This window comes from Lepidochelys kempii, chromosome 2, assembly GCF_965140285.1.
Source record: "Lepidochelys kempii isolate rLepKem1 chromosome 2, rLepKem1.hap1, whole genome shotgun sequence".
NCBI classification, from domain to species: Eukaryota; Metazoa; Chordata; order Testudines; family Cheloniidae; genus Lepidochelys; species Lepidochelys kempii.
Window position 1 is genome coordinate 255,606,053 of NC_136381.1, and position 18,611 is coordinate 255,624,663.

Here is an 18,611-nt window from a genome sequence, read left to right on the forward strand (position 1 = left end):
CTTGGTGGTGAGCAAAAAAAAAATTCGGCTGTGTGTGTGCGCGGTCCCCTCCCCCCAGCTGCTGATGTTCTGGACAAGTGTGCGCTGCTGTTACATGCTTCTGAAACAGAGCTAATAAAAGTTCAAACCATGGACAGCATTCGTTGGAATCGCCTCAAAGCACAATACATGTACCAGAGTGTGCTGCAAATACACAGCTTTTTTCTTCCTCTTGTTTCATTCTTTCCATACAGGCTTCTGTTGTAGCCTGGCCTATCATTGCTTGGCTTTATTTTAATTTCCAGTGTTTGATGATAGATTTGCCTTTCTAGAGACTTCTGTTCTACAGACTTTGCAGCACAAACTATCTTTTGCTCCCTTTCCAGACTTCCACTGTTTTGAATTCGTCAGGGAATTTACTAGGATTTTTCTTTTATGACCCGTTTCTGCCATAAGCAGACTTGCCCCTCTTACTGTACTAGTGCAGTTGAGTCCCTGCCATATATGTAATTGCATTCATGCTCTTCTTGAACACTGACCCCAAAGCACTGTGGTATTTAGTCCTTCAGATCTCACTGTTTGGTGGCCACTGTAACCCTTTTGCAACATGATCACTTGTTCCCCCTGAGTGATCCTGGCCCAGCTGGATGGCCGTCCTCGCCTGAAGGTGTCCTGATCCTACTGGGACGATGTTGAGAATGAGCCCCTTGCTGCAGGACATGCCATTCTGCTACTGAATGGCTCCTGCCCAGGGATAGTGTGGGGGCTATCAGCTGGTGAGGGAGCAGGAGTGAGTTTAGGACAGTGGAGTTGCAGAGGGATCTCTGCGCTGCTGCAGGGTTCATGATAACCAATCCCTGCAGATGCAAGGGGGTGGGGGTGAAGGGATGAAGGCTGTGGTCCTGGCAGGGCAGACTAGAGACCCCCAGCCAGGCCTGTGATGAGGAGGAGAATGAGCCCTAGCAGAGGCCATTTATCAGCAGGATGGACTCCAATGTGGTCAAGGGCTCGTCGTCCTATTACTCCATGCAGTCCTGGCCAGGGGTCTTTCTGTTGAGCCCCTTCAGGATCATAGCCTCTCCCCTTGCATCATGGTGGTCACTTCAGCCCTCAAAGTAGGTGAGTTACAGGTGCTTAGGGTGGACCCATCATATGTTGTCTTCCACAAAGATTAGCACTTGACCATATCCAAAGTTTCTTCCCTAGGTTACTTCTGTTTTCCACTTAAATCAAATGATATCCTTACTAGTATTCTTTCCTAAGCCCCATTCCTGCCAAAGGGAAGGGAGACTTCACACTTCTATTCAGGCAGAAAGAGAGGGCTCTAAGGACATCCAAGACACTCAGCCTCCGTTTATTTGCCATTTTCAGAGTGACTGAAGAGACAAGCTTACATCATCCCAAACAGTATCAAAATTGTTTTCAGATTGTATCAAGCAGTTAGTATCTAGCTCATCGGTTCCTAAACTGTGGGGCGTGAAGAAATTCCAGGGGGAGCACGAGGCAGTGAAATTTTCATAACAAAAAAAACCATCAATGTAACTATTTAATAGACCAACAGACAATAAATTATACATATTCTGTATACATAATTCATAAAATTGTCCAATTACAGGCCTATATTATTTAACTACTTGTTTTTTATGATGAATATAAGTAGACAAGAATAAAGGTATAACAAAGTATAATAATAAAAATACAACTATAAATAAAAATATATAACTGTAATGTTTTCAAATTTCAAAGCACGAAATGCAAATATTTTTTACTTTTTTGCTTTTCGACGTGCAGGAGTGCCGTTTTGGTTGGTGGGGAGGCCGGAGAATGATGTAGAAAGCAATGGAACTTTTTAAAACTTCCTAGCTTGCTCGCGAGAGTGTTTGAGACTTTTCTATCGTGGGAGTGGTTACCTCCACCACTCACCATGCAAGACCGGCTCATGATGGTATCGGGGATGCTATTCCTGATGGATACCATTACGACAGACCGGGTGGCTGAACTTTGACTTTGTCCTCACCCACAACTATTTCAGATTTGGAGACAATTTATACCTTCAAGTCAGTGGGACTGCTATGGGTACCCGCATGGCCCCACAGCATGCCAACTTTTTTATGGCTGACTTAGAGCACCGCTTCCTCAGCGCTTGTCCCCTTACGCCCGTACTCTACTTGCATTACATTGATGACATCTTCGACATTTGGACCCATGGAAAAGAAGCCCTTGAGGAATTCCACCATGATTTCAACAATTTCCACCCCACCATCAACCTCAGCCTGGACCAGTCCACACAAGAGATCCACTTCCTGACAGAACGGTGCTAATAAGCGATGGTCACATAAACCCCACCCTAAACTGGAAACCTACTGACCGCTATACTTACCTACATGCCTCCAGCTTTCATCCAGACCACATCACACGATCCATTATCTACAGCCAGGCTCTAAGATACAACTGCATTTGCTCCAATCCCTCAGACAAAGACAAACACCTACAAGATCTCTATCAAGCATTCTTAAAACTACAATATCCACCTGGTGAAGTGAAGAAACAGATTGACAGAGCGAGACAGGTACCCAGAAGTCACCTACTACAAGACAGGCCCAACAAAGAAAGTAACAGAACGCAACTAGCCATCACCTTCAGCCCCCAAGTAAAACCTCTCCAGCGCATCATCAAGGATCTACAACCTATTCTGAAGGACAGTCCCTCACTCTCACAGACCTTGGGGAACAGGCCTGTCCTTGCTTACAGATAGCCCCCCAACCTGAAGCAAATACTTACCAGCAACTACACACCATGCAACAAAAACACCAACCCAGGAACCAAACCCTGCAACAAACCCCGGTGCCAGCTCTGTCCACATATTTATTGAAGAGACACCATCATAGGACCTAACCACATCAGCCACACCATCAGGGGCTCATTCACCCGCACATCTACCAATGTGATATATGCCATCATGTGCCAGCAATGCTCCTCTGCCATGTACATTGGCCAAACCGGACAGTCTCTACGCAAAAGAATAAATGGACACACACCTGACATCAGGAATCATGACATTCAAAAACCAGTAGGAGAACACTTCAATCTCCCTGGTCACTCCAATAACAGACCTAAAAGTGGAAATTCTTCAACAAAAAAACCCTTCAAAAACAGACTCAGACGTGAAACTGCAGAACTGGAATTTAATTTGCAAACTGGACACCATCGGATTAGGCCTGAATAAAGACTGGGAGTGGTTGGGTCATTACAAAACCTGAACCTAACTTCCCCCATATTAATTTCCCCCTACTTGTTACTCTCTCCTTCTTGTCAACTGTCTGAAATGGGCTGTTCTCATTATCACTTCAGAAGTTATTTTTGCTCCCTTGGTATCCTGCTGTCAATTGAACTGTCTTGTTAGACTGACCTCACACTTGGTAAGGCAACTCACGTCTTTTCATGTATTTATACCTGCTCCTGAATTTTCCAATCCATGCATCTGATGAAGTGGGTTCTAGCCCATGAAAGCTTATGCCTAAATAAATTTGTTAGACTCTAAAGCAGGGGTTCTCAAACTGGGGGTCGGGACCCCTCAGTGGATCACAAGGTTATTACATGGGGGGATCACCCCAAACCCCGCTTTGCCTCCAGCATTTATAATGGTGTTAAATATATTAAAAAGTGTTTTTAATTTTTAAGGGGGGGGTCGCACTCAGAGGCTTGCTGTGTGAAAGGGATCACCAGTAAAAAAAGATTGAGAGCCACTGCTCTAAGGTGCCACAAGTACTCCTCTTTGTTTTTGCTGATACACACTAACACGGCTACCACTCTGAAACCTGTGAGATTAACTTGCATCTGTTCACGAATCAGGAAAATTATTTTTATAGTTTTTTTAATTAATTATAATTTTTTAATTATATTATGGATATGATTAAGAAAAGGAAGTACGATGAAGACTACATTAAGTATGGTTTCACCATCATGGGGGGAAAAATGGGATCGATTATCCTCAATGCATAGTGTGCCACGCTGTTCTCAGCAATGATGCCTGAGACCTACTCGTCTTGAGCGACACTTGATAAAGAACTACAGTGCTTTGAAAGACAAACCAAAAGAGTTTTTTGCTGCTAAACTTCAAAATTAAAACGCATGATGCTGGACACTACTGGAGGTTTTTCATCAAGCATCGGCCAAAGTGGTAGAAGCATCTTGTGAACTGTCATTGCTCATCGCTAAAGCCAAGAAAGCGCACATAATAGGAAAAACTCTTGTGAAGCCTTGCTTGTTGAAAGCAGCTGGTATCGTGCTTGGTGCTGAAAGCAAGGGGAAAAAATGGGAAATTTCGCTTTCTGAGATTTCTGTGAAACGTCTCATTGACATGGCGAAAGATTTAAAACTTTAAGTCATGGAGGCAGTGAAAGCGTCTCCTTTTTTCACAATTCAGTGCGACGATACCACTGATGTAGCACAATGCTGTCAGTTGCTCGTCTACGTTTGATTCATTAATGATGGAATTGTGAAAGAACTGCTTTTTTTCGAAGGAATTGATCACCACATCAAAGGCTTCTGCTATAAAACAGTTTCTGACTTTTTTTTTTTTTTTTTTTTTTGAAGAAAATGGACTTTCATGGGAAAAACTGGTTGGTGTATGCACCAGACGGTGCTCCAGCGATGCTTGGCTCTGGATTTGTGACATTAGTGAAAGGAAGAAAAATCCAGCCGTAACCACAACTCACTGCTTCATACATGGACAAGTTTTGGCTACTAAAATCCTTCCGGATGACCTACATGACTCGTTGAATTTGGCCATCAAAGTTGTCAATTTTGTGAAGAACAGCGCTTTAAATACAGAACTTTTTGCAGCTCTTTGCTCGGATTTGGGAACGGATCAAAATTCTTTTGTTTCACAAGGAGGTACTATGGCTTTCCAAAGGGAACATGCTTTCGAGATTATTCGAACTGAAAGACAAAGTGGAAATTTTCCTCAAGCAACAGAAAAAAAGTTATATCATGCGTTTACGGACCAAACGTTTCAACTTTCACTGGCATATCTTGTGGACATTCTTTGAATCTTGGAACAATCTCAATTTGAAGCTTCAAGGAAACAACTCTGCCAATATTCCAGCACACCACGATGCCATCAAAGTGTTTTACGGCAAAATCAAGCTTTGGAAACGTCGAACGCAAGCTCAGACGCCTAACTCTTCGTCTTTTCCAACATTTTCACCACTCGCTGAAAATGAAGGTTTCGAAGAACTTTGTAAAGAGGATGCGAAGAACAAAATTGTTTCATCTGGACTACCTTGCTGACAAATTCATCGGCTATTTTCCAGACAACTTTTCTGCCAACCCCGTTCATAAATTAACATGTAATCCGTTCTGGCAACGAATCGACATCAACGTTGAAGTATTGCAAGAACAAGCACTTGAAATGAAATAAGATTCAAGTGCAAAAGATATTTTTGGAAACTTAAGCCTGGAGGAATTTTGGATAAAATATTTCCCAATTTACCAAAAGTTGGAGAAGAAGCGCTACGTATTCTTCCATTTTTGTTGACATACCTCTGAGAAAACTTCTCAAGTTTAGTCATAATAAAAACGAAACAAAGGAATCAACTTGGATGTCAAACTATTTGTGTTGCACACTTTTTCATCTTTCAAACCTAGGATTTCCCAACTGCGGAAAAAAATGCAGCATCGTCCTTCATATTAAATTCGTTTTGTTTGCTATTTATTCTAAATTACATTTTTATTTTTTCTTGACACACATTTGTTTGTACTTATTTTAAATTTATGAATTCAATTTGTTAAAAGGGATGGATGATGGTAAAGGAGAGGTGGGGGGCGTGAGGGTTTTTTGAAAATTAAAAAGGGTGCATGATGCTGAAAAGTTTGGGAACCAATGTTCTAGCTAGATTAGAATCTCTACTAGAGTACAGGCCGATTCTGTGGCTTCTTTCAGAAGTGTTCCCATCTCTGAAATATTTAGAGTAACTATCTGGGGACTGGTATGTATGGTTGCAAAATAGTTCCCTTGTAGAAGCACCAAAGTCAGGTGCGCACTTTGGCAGGGCTTTCTTGCAATTATTATATAGATAAGCTTTGAGCACCCACCTCCTTTCAGTTCATTGCTTTCAAGTCACCAAGAGTGGAACACATGGACAATCACTTGAAGAAAAAGGTTACCTTACAGTAAGTGTGGTTCTTCAAGATATGTTTATATATTTCATGACACCACTCTTTTTCCAGAATTCAGGTGTTACACTCCATTTTAGCAGGAAAGAAGGGTAGGTTGTGGAATGCATATGGACAACACATCTTGAAGAACCAAGTCATATGGTATTCATTTTATTTGGTTGCTTATGGCACTAACCACCAGCTAAAGAGATGACCTGTGGCTGTGTACCAAAGTAGCTGAAGATTTACACAGGACACTTAAAAGCTGCTAACTGGCTAGTGACACCAGAAATCTCTCCAGTCCATCAGAATATCCTACTACCAGCAGAACATATCTTTGCTGGATCTACCAATCAAGCATTCCCACCAGGATAGAGCTAAGGGTTAGCTCAGACAATTTCAGGATTTGATGGACAGAGCACAACAGTCTTGATGAAGATCTTCTCATAAAAAAGACATAAAAAAGACTCAATGTACTAGCCTGTTTAATACAGTCAAACACCTGGAACAAGCCTATGATTCCAGGAAGGCTAACCCTGAAGAGCCATTATCTGCATGGACTATTAGTCTTCTCTACAAGCACTGAGACTTCTGAAATAGTGTGTCAAAAGTTAATGATCTAGGAGCCTAACTTAAAAAAAAAAAAAAAAATCTTCAAAAGTCTGCTTTGATTAACTATATAGTGCTCCATACTTACATACACTCATAATATTCCAGAGGGGAAATTCTATCCAATCTTACATTTGGCCATTATCCCTGTGTAACATTCTCTAGAGCACTGAGCAAGAATAATTATCAAATGGGTTCTCATCACACATTTAGTTTTTTGCATTTGCAAGGTTTTGGGAGGAGTAGTGTGGAACACAACTATTGAGTTTTTTGGTTCTTCCTGTCTGTTTTCTCTTTGGTACTCTTTCTGAGGGAAGAGAGGGAAATAATTCAAGTAGATTTTTGTAATACAGGTGACCATTAAATTTTAGCATTGTCTTCTATTCTTAGAAATCTTAACTCTCCTTTTTAAATGTGCATCCACCTAGTTATTTTATATGCTCAGTATTTCTTGGCCAAGATGGTCATACTGACAGTGCTGTTGTAGGCAAAATTTTCAGTTGCATTAGAAAAGCTGGATGATCTTTCCATCCTCATTTTCAAAAGTAGTTATTCCAGATAAGAGCTGAATTTTTGCAGATGCCTTTAACTGATCAATGTCATACTGCCTGTTCCTGCAGTTGACCAACTCTTTTCTAAAACCAAGCATGTTGGCTTTGTCTGTGCAGTTCCTGGCTCTTTGCAGTTTTGAATGGCTTCAAGAATACTACTTCAGTATGCTATACAGCAAAGAGAACTATTCAAAGGTGTGCCATACTGAGCCAAGCGAAGCTCCATCTGATTTCCAAGCCTACTGCATATATGTATGTCTAATCTACGTAATACTACATTTGAGCATCCTATCTGAAAACACTGAAGTATTCCAGGTGTATTTTAGTATAACTCTGCTACATCTTCATTTGGATGCAACCTCAGTTGAGCTATTTCTACTCCCTTGAGTGGTCACTTAAAATACTGCTTCCTGTATATAATATCATTTCATGTTAAATGTGTGAGCTGAAGATCTGTTTTTATTCTTAAGTTGGTTGTTGTAGGACATAATGCTTGATTTAGCCTGAACTCTTTTCTTTAGAAGTTCCCATATGACTTCTTGGATGATACAGTGGCTTATTTTTATAGCTTGAGTAAACTGGTGTGACTTCCTGGAAGTAGTAAGGAGACGGCTACAGCTGAGCTGCATACAGGCTTATTTTTGCCTCACAAACAGCAAGCTTATGATGCATACAGGCTATTTCTTAACTGGAAGGCCCTGAAGTGCCACACCTCTTGTAGCATCTCTTCTTTTGGCTCAAATGTAGTCTCTTTGAGAAATTAGGTCTTGACAGCACTAGATCTAATAGCTTAATATGGCATTAAGACAACAAGTGCTCTGTTCCTGCCTCTTAGCTTAGCTAAGATCTTTCCTTCTGGTTGTTAATGGGACCTGAGACCCCTTTTCAGAATACTCCATTCTACTGAAACAATTTTGATAGCGCTCAGTGGTTTGAGCATTGGCCTGCTAAACCCAGGGTTGTGAGTTCAATCCTTGAGGGAGCCATTTAGGGATCAGGGGCAAAAATTGGGGATTGGTCCTACTTTGAGCAGGGGGTTGGACTAGAAGACCTCCTGAGGTCCCTTCCAACCCTGATATTCTATGAAACTAGTCACGTTAATACTGGGGAAACTGGGTCAAGAGCCTCGTAGCCCACTTCTTCTGTGAGTCTGGTGAAGAATGAATTCAGACTGATCACTTCTGGATTTTGTCCTCTAGTCTGTAGGAAGACTTGAGAAAACATGCATATAAACTGATGTTTAGACAGCAAAGTATAATTATGGCATAGTCTTAAACTGTTCTTTAGTCTCGGTCACAAACAACTTTTTTTCCTGTAAACTCTTTTTTAAAAATGAACCTTATAAGCCTGTTAATCTTTGTAGTGTCTATCAATTAAAGTTCTTGAATCTTGCTCTCACCATTATGTAGAAATGTACCCAGTGCCAAGGGATTACTCAGTATTATCCAATAGATTAGTTTCCTAAAGATTTATTTTGTCGACTATTCACTGTTTTGAAGTGTCTTTCCCCAATATGCTAACATAGGTTACAAAGGAGCAAAAAAAAGCTATTGTCCAGGTCCAAAAATATCTAACATTTAGCAATCTTTGTGGGATTATGTTGCAGTGTGTTGGTAAACATATTGTGAAATAGGATCTGGCAAATTCCTACATGTAGACGAGTCACTGCAATGGAAATGGTGCTGTAAGTTCAACGGTGCTTCCAAATGCTTGCTTCACAATAGTAAAATGATGGCAATCTCTCTGCTTAAAAGTACTGTCTAAATCACACAGATTGCATGATGGTGAAACAAAACATCATCTAGAGTCTGTAATCAGATGACCAAGCTTCCCATCTTGTAGCACGCTGCACTGCTCGAACACCTGGTTCTGGTAGGGTTGAGGTGATAAACTTGTGCCTGGGGATGGGAGAACATATGCTGTGCCTTTCTGAAACAGCCTTTATCAAATCAGGCAACATCCGGTAATCTCTGAAAAGAAGTGTGTTGTGGTGCATGGAAACGAATACTGGGGAAAATATTGCTCAGAATACTGAGAGCTTGAGAATCCTGGTAAATATGAGCAGTTAGCAGAATCCCTCCTGAGGGCAGACAAGTTCCCTTAGCCTCTAGTTAAGATGTAACTGGACAAAACAAGTCCAATCTTCAGTAGTTGCCCAAGTTTCATCTTAAATTATTGCCATGTGAATCACTTCATTTTAATTTACTCCTGACAAAATTCAGCTTTTGAAGTCACCTGTCTAATGGTGGATTTGCATGGCTTTGATTTGCAAAGACCTAAGATCAAGATGCCCCTCCCATATAAGAGTTGATGACTGTTCTAATACTTAAACTGTGTAAGAATCAGTATTTCCTTTATAGCTTTAGGTAGGATTAGCTGTTGAATGGGAAATAGACCCTTGAACTTTGTCTTGGCCTGTGAAAAGACTTTTTAGCTTTTGTTTTTAAGTACACTCGATAAATATATATACTGCTAAGTTGAAATTAAAAAATTAAAAAAAACAACAACCCTAATTGGTGCAGTTTTCTCTCAGCTCGTTAGTGTGATACTAGAACTTCCCTAACACTTGAGGGAAGTAGGTGCAGCACAGAACCTGAACAGGGCCCTCTCATAGTTGTTCCATGCCATTCGCTGCCAATTATGAATGCTGCCCTCCAACTTTTGAGGAAGTCTTACAGGGAACAAGGAGTGTTTGGGACGATTGTCAAATGGTTCTCCAATTTCTGTAGTGCAGAAACTCTCTGGATATTGCTTGTCAATGTCATATGGCTTACTGTAGCGGCCAACAGTGATTCACCCCTGCCAGAGGCCTAGTCTGGCTCATTTGTCTTCCTATAACGTGGACTTTTTTGCAGTGCATCCTGGACCCTAGTTATCTTTGTGAAATTGGTTGGCCAGTTTCTCCTTTCCAGCTCTTTGAAGTAGGACATACTGGGGTGCACTGCCCCTCATTGTGCTCTGAATGCTTGTCTTCTCGAGGTGGAAGCACACAAATATGGTTGTGATGACAGAAAAGTTGATGGGTAGACACAAATTGAATTATTTGCTACTGAGCTTTACAGCTTAACCATGACTTTTAAAACCAGCTAAATGTTAGCAGGATCTTAAATGTATTCTTCTTAGTCTTTATCATACTATTGAGATGAATAGGGCAGGTCATACTTCTCAATGATTTCAAACTGTTTTCAGAATTGGGTAGACATTCTTGCATCAGTTTAACAGTATAATTTTGCAGAACCACAAGGGCTGGACATATAACTGTTTTTAAATTACAGGCCCCTGGATTAATCATGAAATGTGTGGAGACCAGTTCTTAATCGAGGTTAATGAGGGATGTGAAATTCTCAGTTTCTCACTGTTATGACTTGAAAGACAAATGTGGATCCTAATGTAGTCATAACTTTTTCTGATGAGGGCAGAGGGTTAAATGCCTCTTAGAGTGAAACAATTAAGAGGGTTTTAACTATAGTATAGTGGTTTTATTCTTTAAACTACTACAGATTGGATGAATGCATTTTAATAAAAATGCAATCAACTGATTTGGCACAGCCATTCTCTAGTGTTCCAAACTGGTAAATGTAACTCTTCACCATGCCCAATACTGTATAGGTGATAGAATGCCTGCATAAGTGAGGTGACTGACTTTGCCCTTAAACTTTTGTGTGGAACACAGTCTTTAATCCTGATACTGAAATGATTTTCATTATTGCCATTTTTCAGAGTAACAGCCATGTTAATCTGTATTCGCAAAAAGAAAAGGAGTACTTGTGGCACCTTAGAAACTAACCAATGTATTTGAGCATAAGCTTTCGTGAGCTACAGCTCACTTCATCGGATGCATACTGTGGAAAGTATGCATCCACAGTATACATCCGATGAAGTGAGCTGTAGCTCACGAAAGCTTATGCTCAAATACATTGGTTAGTCTCTAAGGTGCCACAAGTACTCCTTTTCTTTTTATTATTGCCATCATTTAGCATCTTGCGCTCTTCCCTTTTTTCTTAATGTAAAGTTCCTGTTTTCTCTTGCATAGCTCTTGTCCTTATAATTAAGTATGAAAATGCCACGTTGTCTTGTGGGTACTTGCATCTTAGTACATGTTAATCAACACCACTTGGAACAGAAATTGGTTTCTTATACTACAAACTGGAGTGGGTGCTCTGACTATGCTAGGAAACAGAACCCTTGCTGAAAACCGCTTGTCAGACCGGTCTGTGCTAGTTCTTGCATCATTTTTGGTACTGATTGAGAACCTAGCTATTGAACTGGCTATTGAACTATTTCAGTAACAAGGTTCAATAGCCAATTGTAGCCAGGGTTTAAGCCACCACAGGTTTGTATGCTTATTTCATAAAACACATTAAACTTTGATTATTGTAATATCACTTTGTATCTGGTAGCAGACTCTCGCTCTAAATGGCTTAATTAACTCATTGGAATATGTTTCTGTACAGTGGGATTTTAAATTTGGATTTAAATAAATATTTTTTTGCTTCCTTTGTAGGGAAATCTTCATTGACTATTCAGTTTGTGGAAGGCCAGTTTGTTGATTCATATGATCCAACCATAGAAAACAGTAAGTATCTTTAGGTAATTGAAGCTGCTTTCCAAGTGCTTCCCTAGACATTAAATTTGTCCTTTTTGCATAATCCCAAAAAAGGCTTTTCATATGGAATGATCATCCATATGAGGATTTTCATTTTAACACTGGAACCTTAAAGTGCACTGAACAGAGGAACAGTGTTTGATAGAAAGCTGCTTTGCATATATTACAACTTGTAATATGCAAAAGGAACAATATAATATCTCTGGTTTGACTTCAAACACGCGATGCAAGAAAACAATACCAAAATCTGATTTAAAATATATCCTGGTGTTTGTCTTCCGATAGGAACATTGTACTCATTGATCATGTTACTCTCTCATGAATTGTAACTTCATTGGTACGTCTTGATAAATATATCTGTGTAAAAGTCCCCAAAATTCATCCAGTGTGCTTTTAATTATGCTGTTTGTTCTCTGCACTTCTATTTGGATAATAGAAAATTTTAGTTTAAACACTAATTTCTCGTCATTCGCTTTCAGATTTCCATGCACTAGCATAATACTGCAAGGGAAGTGGGGTCTTTTTCCAAAGATACATCTGTGCAAGTTTCTCATTCTAGCATCTTAGTACAGGACTGACTTTTTTTAATCCTTAGAAACAGCAGTAGCAGGGTCCTTACTGTCCATTGAATTCTACCCCGGTGATAATAAATGCTACCCTCTTACAGTATCTGTGCTTCATTTACTGTGTTCCAGCTCTTCTGCAGAGATCCAGGGATGTCATATCTGATATTTTTTCTCATAAATCTTTCCTTCCAGTCAGATCTGCGTAAATCATTGAGGGTTTCTCTGCACTTGAAAACTTAACAAAATAGTTACTCCAACAGAAGACAAGTCCTAAATTTCTAAAGACTTGCCTCTGCTAATTGGCACTCTGTCAATAACTTATTTTGGAAAAACTCCCACCACATGATTAAGATGGCCAATGAAAATTGGCAACATAAAAGATGGAAAAACAAAATCTCACAGAATAGGCTTTATTTTAATTAAAAACATAAGAATGGCCAAACTGGGTAAGACTGATGGTCCACCTTGACCAGTATCCTGACTTCCGACAGGGCTGGTGCCAGATGCTTCAGAGGGAATGAATAGAACAGGGCAATTACTGACTGATCCACCCTTTGTCATGCAGTCAGAGACTTAGGAACACCCAGGGCCTAGGATTGCGTCCCTGTCCATTTTGGCTAATAGCAGTTGGTTGACCTATCCTCCCTGAGAATTGATTTGTGTTATCATAGCACCTGGTAGTAATGCTGTCAAGCATACTGTGTTGGCACTCCTAGGCATTGGAGTTGGCTTTTCTACAAAACATATGTAGTCAGTGTGTACTTTGTAGAGAAGAACACTATTGTAGACTGAATTCACAAATGCCCTCTGGATTGGGAAGCAAGCTGGGTCTTCACCATTAAATGGATCAGGAAGCGACTTGTCCTCTGCCAGTGCAATCTAGAGAAGGCTGTAATAGCAAGGGACTTTTTCGCCATTTCACTTTGGAGAAGGAGGCACCTTTATGCCTTTCCACTAGTCCCTCTGGTAGCTAAATTAATAGCAAAGCTGAAAGGTTTGAACTGAATAACTGTACCTATCTGGGCCAGTGTAGCACAGTCAACTCTGCAGAGAGCCAAAGCCAATCCCATCAGGCTTGAGTCACTCAGGTTAGTATCAGATTGTCTCTGAACCTTGCATCTCCTTCCAGCCAGCTCACTAGTTTTATTTTTAACAGATCTATATGTGTAGTGTTTCCAAAACGTGGCTCATGTGATCCGGCACCTTGGGGTGGGGGGTGCGGTAAGAGGGGAGGGAACTGCCAGAAAGGCCTACAATTTGAAGAGGGGAAAAGAACTGCAGGATAATGTAAACAGGTGTGCATGAACCCCCCTTTACTTGTTCCACACAAACTGCTTGACTAGTTAGTCTTCAGGTTAATCTCAAAGAACTTAACTCCCCATAGCTATGTCGGGATGCTGTAGGGTGTAACTAGTCAAAGGTAGACCCATCTCTGCAGTTTGTCGTCAGGTTCATGTGGGGCTTGACACTCCTAAACCTTCTCCCACTAAAAGAGAAGGTTGTCAGATATTGTGGCCCTGACAAGGCTGCTTGAAAGCTGTTCAACTGTTTTGTTCATGTGAGCTCAAGTCTTACATGGAGGGCCTCTAGCCTGGTGGCAGTGAGAGAGGCTTGTGGACCAAGTGAGTTTCAGACCTTCATGACCCACCTTCATACTAAGCTTCCACTGGATATGGTTCTAGGGAGTCAGTAATTTGATGTTTCCTTAGACTTAAGGAGTCTGTGGAAACTGCCAACATACTTTCCTCATTCTCAGCCTCACTCACTAAATCTTTTCTCTATATGCTAGGTATTAAAGGGTCTTCAAGGTTCTTTTTGGAGCACATTAAATCCCTTAAAGTCCAGCCAGCTGTTTTATTTGACACCAATTTGATGGACAATGCTGTTATCAAGAGGACTGTCTGAGTCTCACTATGCTATGACATGGTTAACCTCAAACTGGGAGGCCATGTGAAGGTCCACTAATTGATGTTCACTTTGCAGAATTCAGCAGTAACAGTAAAGATGCCTTTTTAGAGAAGTTCTTGCCTTGTAAATATTTTCTCCTGAGAAACCGTTTTCAGGAATTTCTCTTCTGTCCCCCTCCTTTCTGCAGTGTGAAGGTAGCTTTTTTGAGGTTTTTCTCTTTAAAGTATGTATCCTATGTGTCAATCTCTAATAGGCCATGTGTGAGATGCAAAGCTCTCAAAGTATGGTATGTTGAGAAGGTGGTGGTCTTACTCGGTAGCATTCAGTGGACTGCTGCTATTGCCCTGAACGCCCAAACCTTTAAGAGAAGTAAATCTGTCTTGTCCTCTGGAGATAAGGCTGTAGATTGAGTCTTAGAAAAGCTTCAGTTAAGAGATTTTCCTTTTATTAGTGCTCTAGTTAAAAAAAACAAAAAAAACCCTGACAAATCTAAAATCAGGTTTTTTTGTGACCAGACTAGTGTCTCAAATCTCTGCCCTCTTGTCTACAGTTACTGATTAAACTTCTTAAAAGGCAGTGTATTTGCATTACTATCTAAATTGTTTGAAAATGGAAATTCTTTAATATGCATTTCTGATCACTAAATCTTATTTTGAAGATCTCTCATTGCATGCTTCTGTTTATGTGAGAAGCACAAGACAGTGGGAAACATGAAAGCAATTCTGTTTTTCTGTTCCTTCAGAACCTATGATGTAGTCTCAGGTCTGCAGTGAATAATAGTGGCAAAGTGGTGGGTGAATTCAAATGCTGTGCTTGGGGGAGGGTTTGCATTTCTCCAGAATGTTTAGTAACAAACTGTAAAACATTTGACCTGAATCCAGTGCCAGAATCTCTACTGTAATGTCACAGAAGTAAATGAAATGTAAGCTAAAGAAACAGTATAGCTTTTATTGCCCTCTAGATATCTTTGTTTGCAGTAACTTCTTACCCTGTTACCAGTTTCTTTACATTAAACAAGGTATTCTTGTACTACATATTCCTGTATCAGAACTTTGGCACAATTCACCTTTGCCAAATGCCATATACAAAACAGTTCAACTTCTGAAGCTTTTTTTACGTTAATTCAAATTTAGTGCTCATGAGTCTAGCCTTTAAAATGTCTCCCAAACTTTGCTTTTAATTCAAATGCAGAATTACTTAGGCACAGAGCTGTAGTTTAGTTTTGAAAATGCACATACTCATTAGTGAGAGCTCGTAATAAAGTTGCGTAACAAACTATAAAGTCAGGCTGTTCTTGGGGCACAAGACATAATTCATCCCATCAGTCTGCCTCTTTAAAATGTGGGACTCATTTTTGGCTCTAGAAGTGGGTGTGAAATCTCCATTGTCGCAGGGAAATGAGGAAATTTTTATCAAATTCTCTCCCATTGACATAGTAAGCGTAGATCTTGAGTTCTTCCCTTTTTATTGACAAGCAGGTAGGGACAAAATCAGAAAGGCTAAAGCATGAAATGAGTTACACCTAGCAAGAGACATAAAAAGGCAATAAGAGGTTCTTTAAATATGCTAGGAGCAAGAGAAAGATGAAGGAAAGCATAGTTTCTTTGTGTAGGTGTCTGTAGTGGGGAAAGAGAGCTAATAACTGATGACATCAAGAAGGCAGAGATGTTAATGCCTGTTTTGCTTCAATCTTCACTAAAAAGGTTAATAGTAACCAGATACCCAACGCAATTAATATTAACATGGGGGATGGAACTCAAGTCCAAATAGGGAAAGAACCAGTTAAAGAAAATATGATGCATTAGATGTATTCGGGTTAGCAGGGCTTGAGGAAATTCATCCTCAGGTACTTAAGAAGCTAGCTGAAGCAATCGTGGAACCTTTAGCAGTTATCTTTGAGAACTCATGGAGGACAGGTGAGGTCCCAAAAGAATGGAGAAGGGCAAACGTAACACCTGTCTTTAAAAGGGGAACAAAGAGGACCTGGGCCAGTCAGCATAATGTCAATACCTGGAAAGATACTAGAACAAATTATTCAACAGTCAATTTGTATGCACCTTGATGATAGGGTTATAAGAAATAGCCAGCATGGATTTATCAAGAACCAATCGTGCCAAATCAACCTAATTTTTTAACAAGGTTACTGACCTGGTGGATGGGGGGTGAGCAGTAGATGTGATGTATCTTTATTTTTTAGTAAGGCTTTTGACAGTCCCATGGGACAATCATGCAACTGGGGAAATGTGGTCTAGATGAAATTACTTGAAGATGGATGCGTAACTGCTTGAAAGACCATAGCCACAGTAGTTATCAATGGCTTGCTGTCCAACAGGGAGGTTATACCTAGTCCTGGGTCTGGTACAGTGCTAGTCGGTATTTCAGTTATTGACTTGGATAATGGAGTGGCGAGTATGCATATATGATTTAGCAGATGACACCAAGTGGGGGTAGGTTGCACTTCAGAGGATAGGGAAAACAGAGGAAAACAACCTTGACAAATTAAAGAATTGGTCTGAAATAACAAAATGAAATTCAGTAAAGACAAGTGCCAAGTACTACAATTAAGAAAAAATTAAAAGCACAATTACAAAATGTGGGGAATAATTGGGTAGAAATAGTAGTATTGTGGAAAAAGATCTGGAGGTTACAGTGGATCACAAATTGAATGAGTCATCAATGTGATGCAGTTGTGTGAAAGGCTGGTATCATTCTGGGATGTATTAACAGGAATGTTGTAAATAAGGCCCGGAGGGTGGGGTACTTGTCTGGCTTTACTTGGCACTAGTGAGGCTTCAGCTGGAGTACTGTCCCGTTCTGGGCACCACACTTTAAGAAAGATATAGATTAAATTGAAGAGAGTCCAGAGGAGAGCAACAAAAAATGATAAAAGGTTTAGAAAAACTGACCTATGAAAAAAGGTTAAATAAAACTGGGCATGTTTTACCCTCAGAAAATAGGACTGAGAGGGGATCCTGATACAGCCTTCAAATATTTTAGGGACTGTTATAAAGAGGACAGTGATTAATTGTTCTCAGTGTCCACTGAAGGTAGGACAAGAAGTAATAGGCTTAATCTGCAGCAAGGAAGTTGTAGATTGGATATTAGGAAAAACTTTGTAACTGTAAGAATAGCTAAACTCTGGAATAGTCTTCCAAAGGAGCTTGTGGAATACCCACTATCGGAGGCTTTTAGAAACAAGTTGGACAAACACCTGTGAGGTATAGTGGAGGTTTACTTGGTCCTGCCTCAGCACAGGTGGCTGTACTTGATGACCTGTTGAGGTTCCCTCCAGCCTGTAACTGCTGTGGTAAAGTACCTCTCGGTGTAAGAATTGAAATGGATTTGGGAGGTGTGCAGTGATGCAATTAACGTGCCTTGAATTTTTTTGCATGTTTATACTGTCAAGGCAAGTAGATAACTCTAAACAGCTGAGCCTGATTGTATTGATAAAAAACAAAGAGCAAGGCTGTTCTGGTAAATTTCTCCGCTCCTTCTGTGTTTTAATAAGACTAATGTTGGAGCAGCGGTGTTTGAGGAGAAAGTGAAGATGATGAGGTTACCCTTTTCTTCCTTCTCCCAAGCAGTAGTGTTGCTTTAGATTAGTGTTGCTCCTGCTGGGCCCTGAGGAAGAAAGAGTGACGAGGATTTCAACTGTTTAGACAGGTGGAGACTACTGCATGCAAATTGCTTGTTCAGAAGGAGCAAAGTGCACACAATTCTGTGTGAAGGTGTCACAAGGGGGAGAGGAACCATAGGCTTTCCAAAATAGGAGTAAGTAGGGCACAGGTAGACAGACTTGGTTTACCAAAAGTACTTCAGTTAAGAGCTAAATTTGTTTTCTGTTTGCCATGCATACTGGACTGAATGAGGTGGAGACAGCACACTGCACCTATGGGCAGAAGATGTGGTTCATGTTGGTCACCAGGGTCGTCGTCTCAAGCCATCTAAAAGAGCAGCAACAAATGGCTCAGAGGGTGCCTGTCTTAAGGATAGCTCTGTTATGCATTTGCGAGGAGTGTAGTAGGAAATATCTTGGCAGAAGCCTAGAAAGAGGCAGAAACAAAGGGTTTGGGAGCATGAATGAAGAATAGATAAAATTCAAGGAAGGGGTGCAGAAATAATAGCTCAACTTTTGAGAGGCAGCTTCTCTTTTTAAGAATAGCTAACAGCCCTGTACCTTTGTGGGGATAGTTTGCCATTGTCTTTTATATCTCCACTCAAGGATAATCCTGC

The 18,611-nt window shown here is 40.4% G+C and overlaps 1 protein-coding gene across 2 annotated transcripts in view; it reads left to right on the forward strand.

Moving 5' to 3' along the window:
* Window positions 1-18,611, forward strand: part of RHEB (Ras homolog, mTORC1 binding) — a 60,733-nt gene that overhangs the window by 11,564 nt on the left and 30,558 nt on the right. For both annotated transcript variants that reach the window (XM_073334631.2, XM_073334630.2), the window contains exon 2: window positions 11,803-11,874. In XM_073334631.2, coding sequence (XP_073190732.1) covers window positions 11,803-11,874 — 72 coding nt within the window. The remainder of the gene's footprint in view (window positions 1-11,802; window positions 11,875-18,611) is intronic.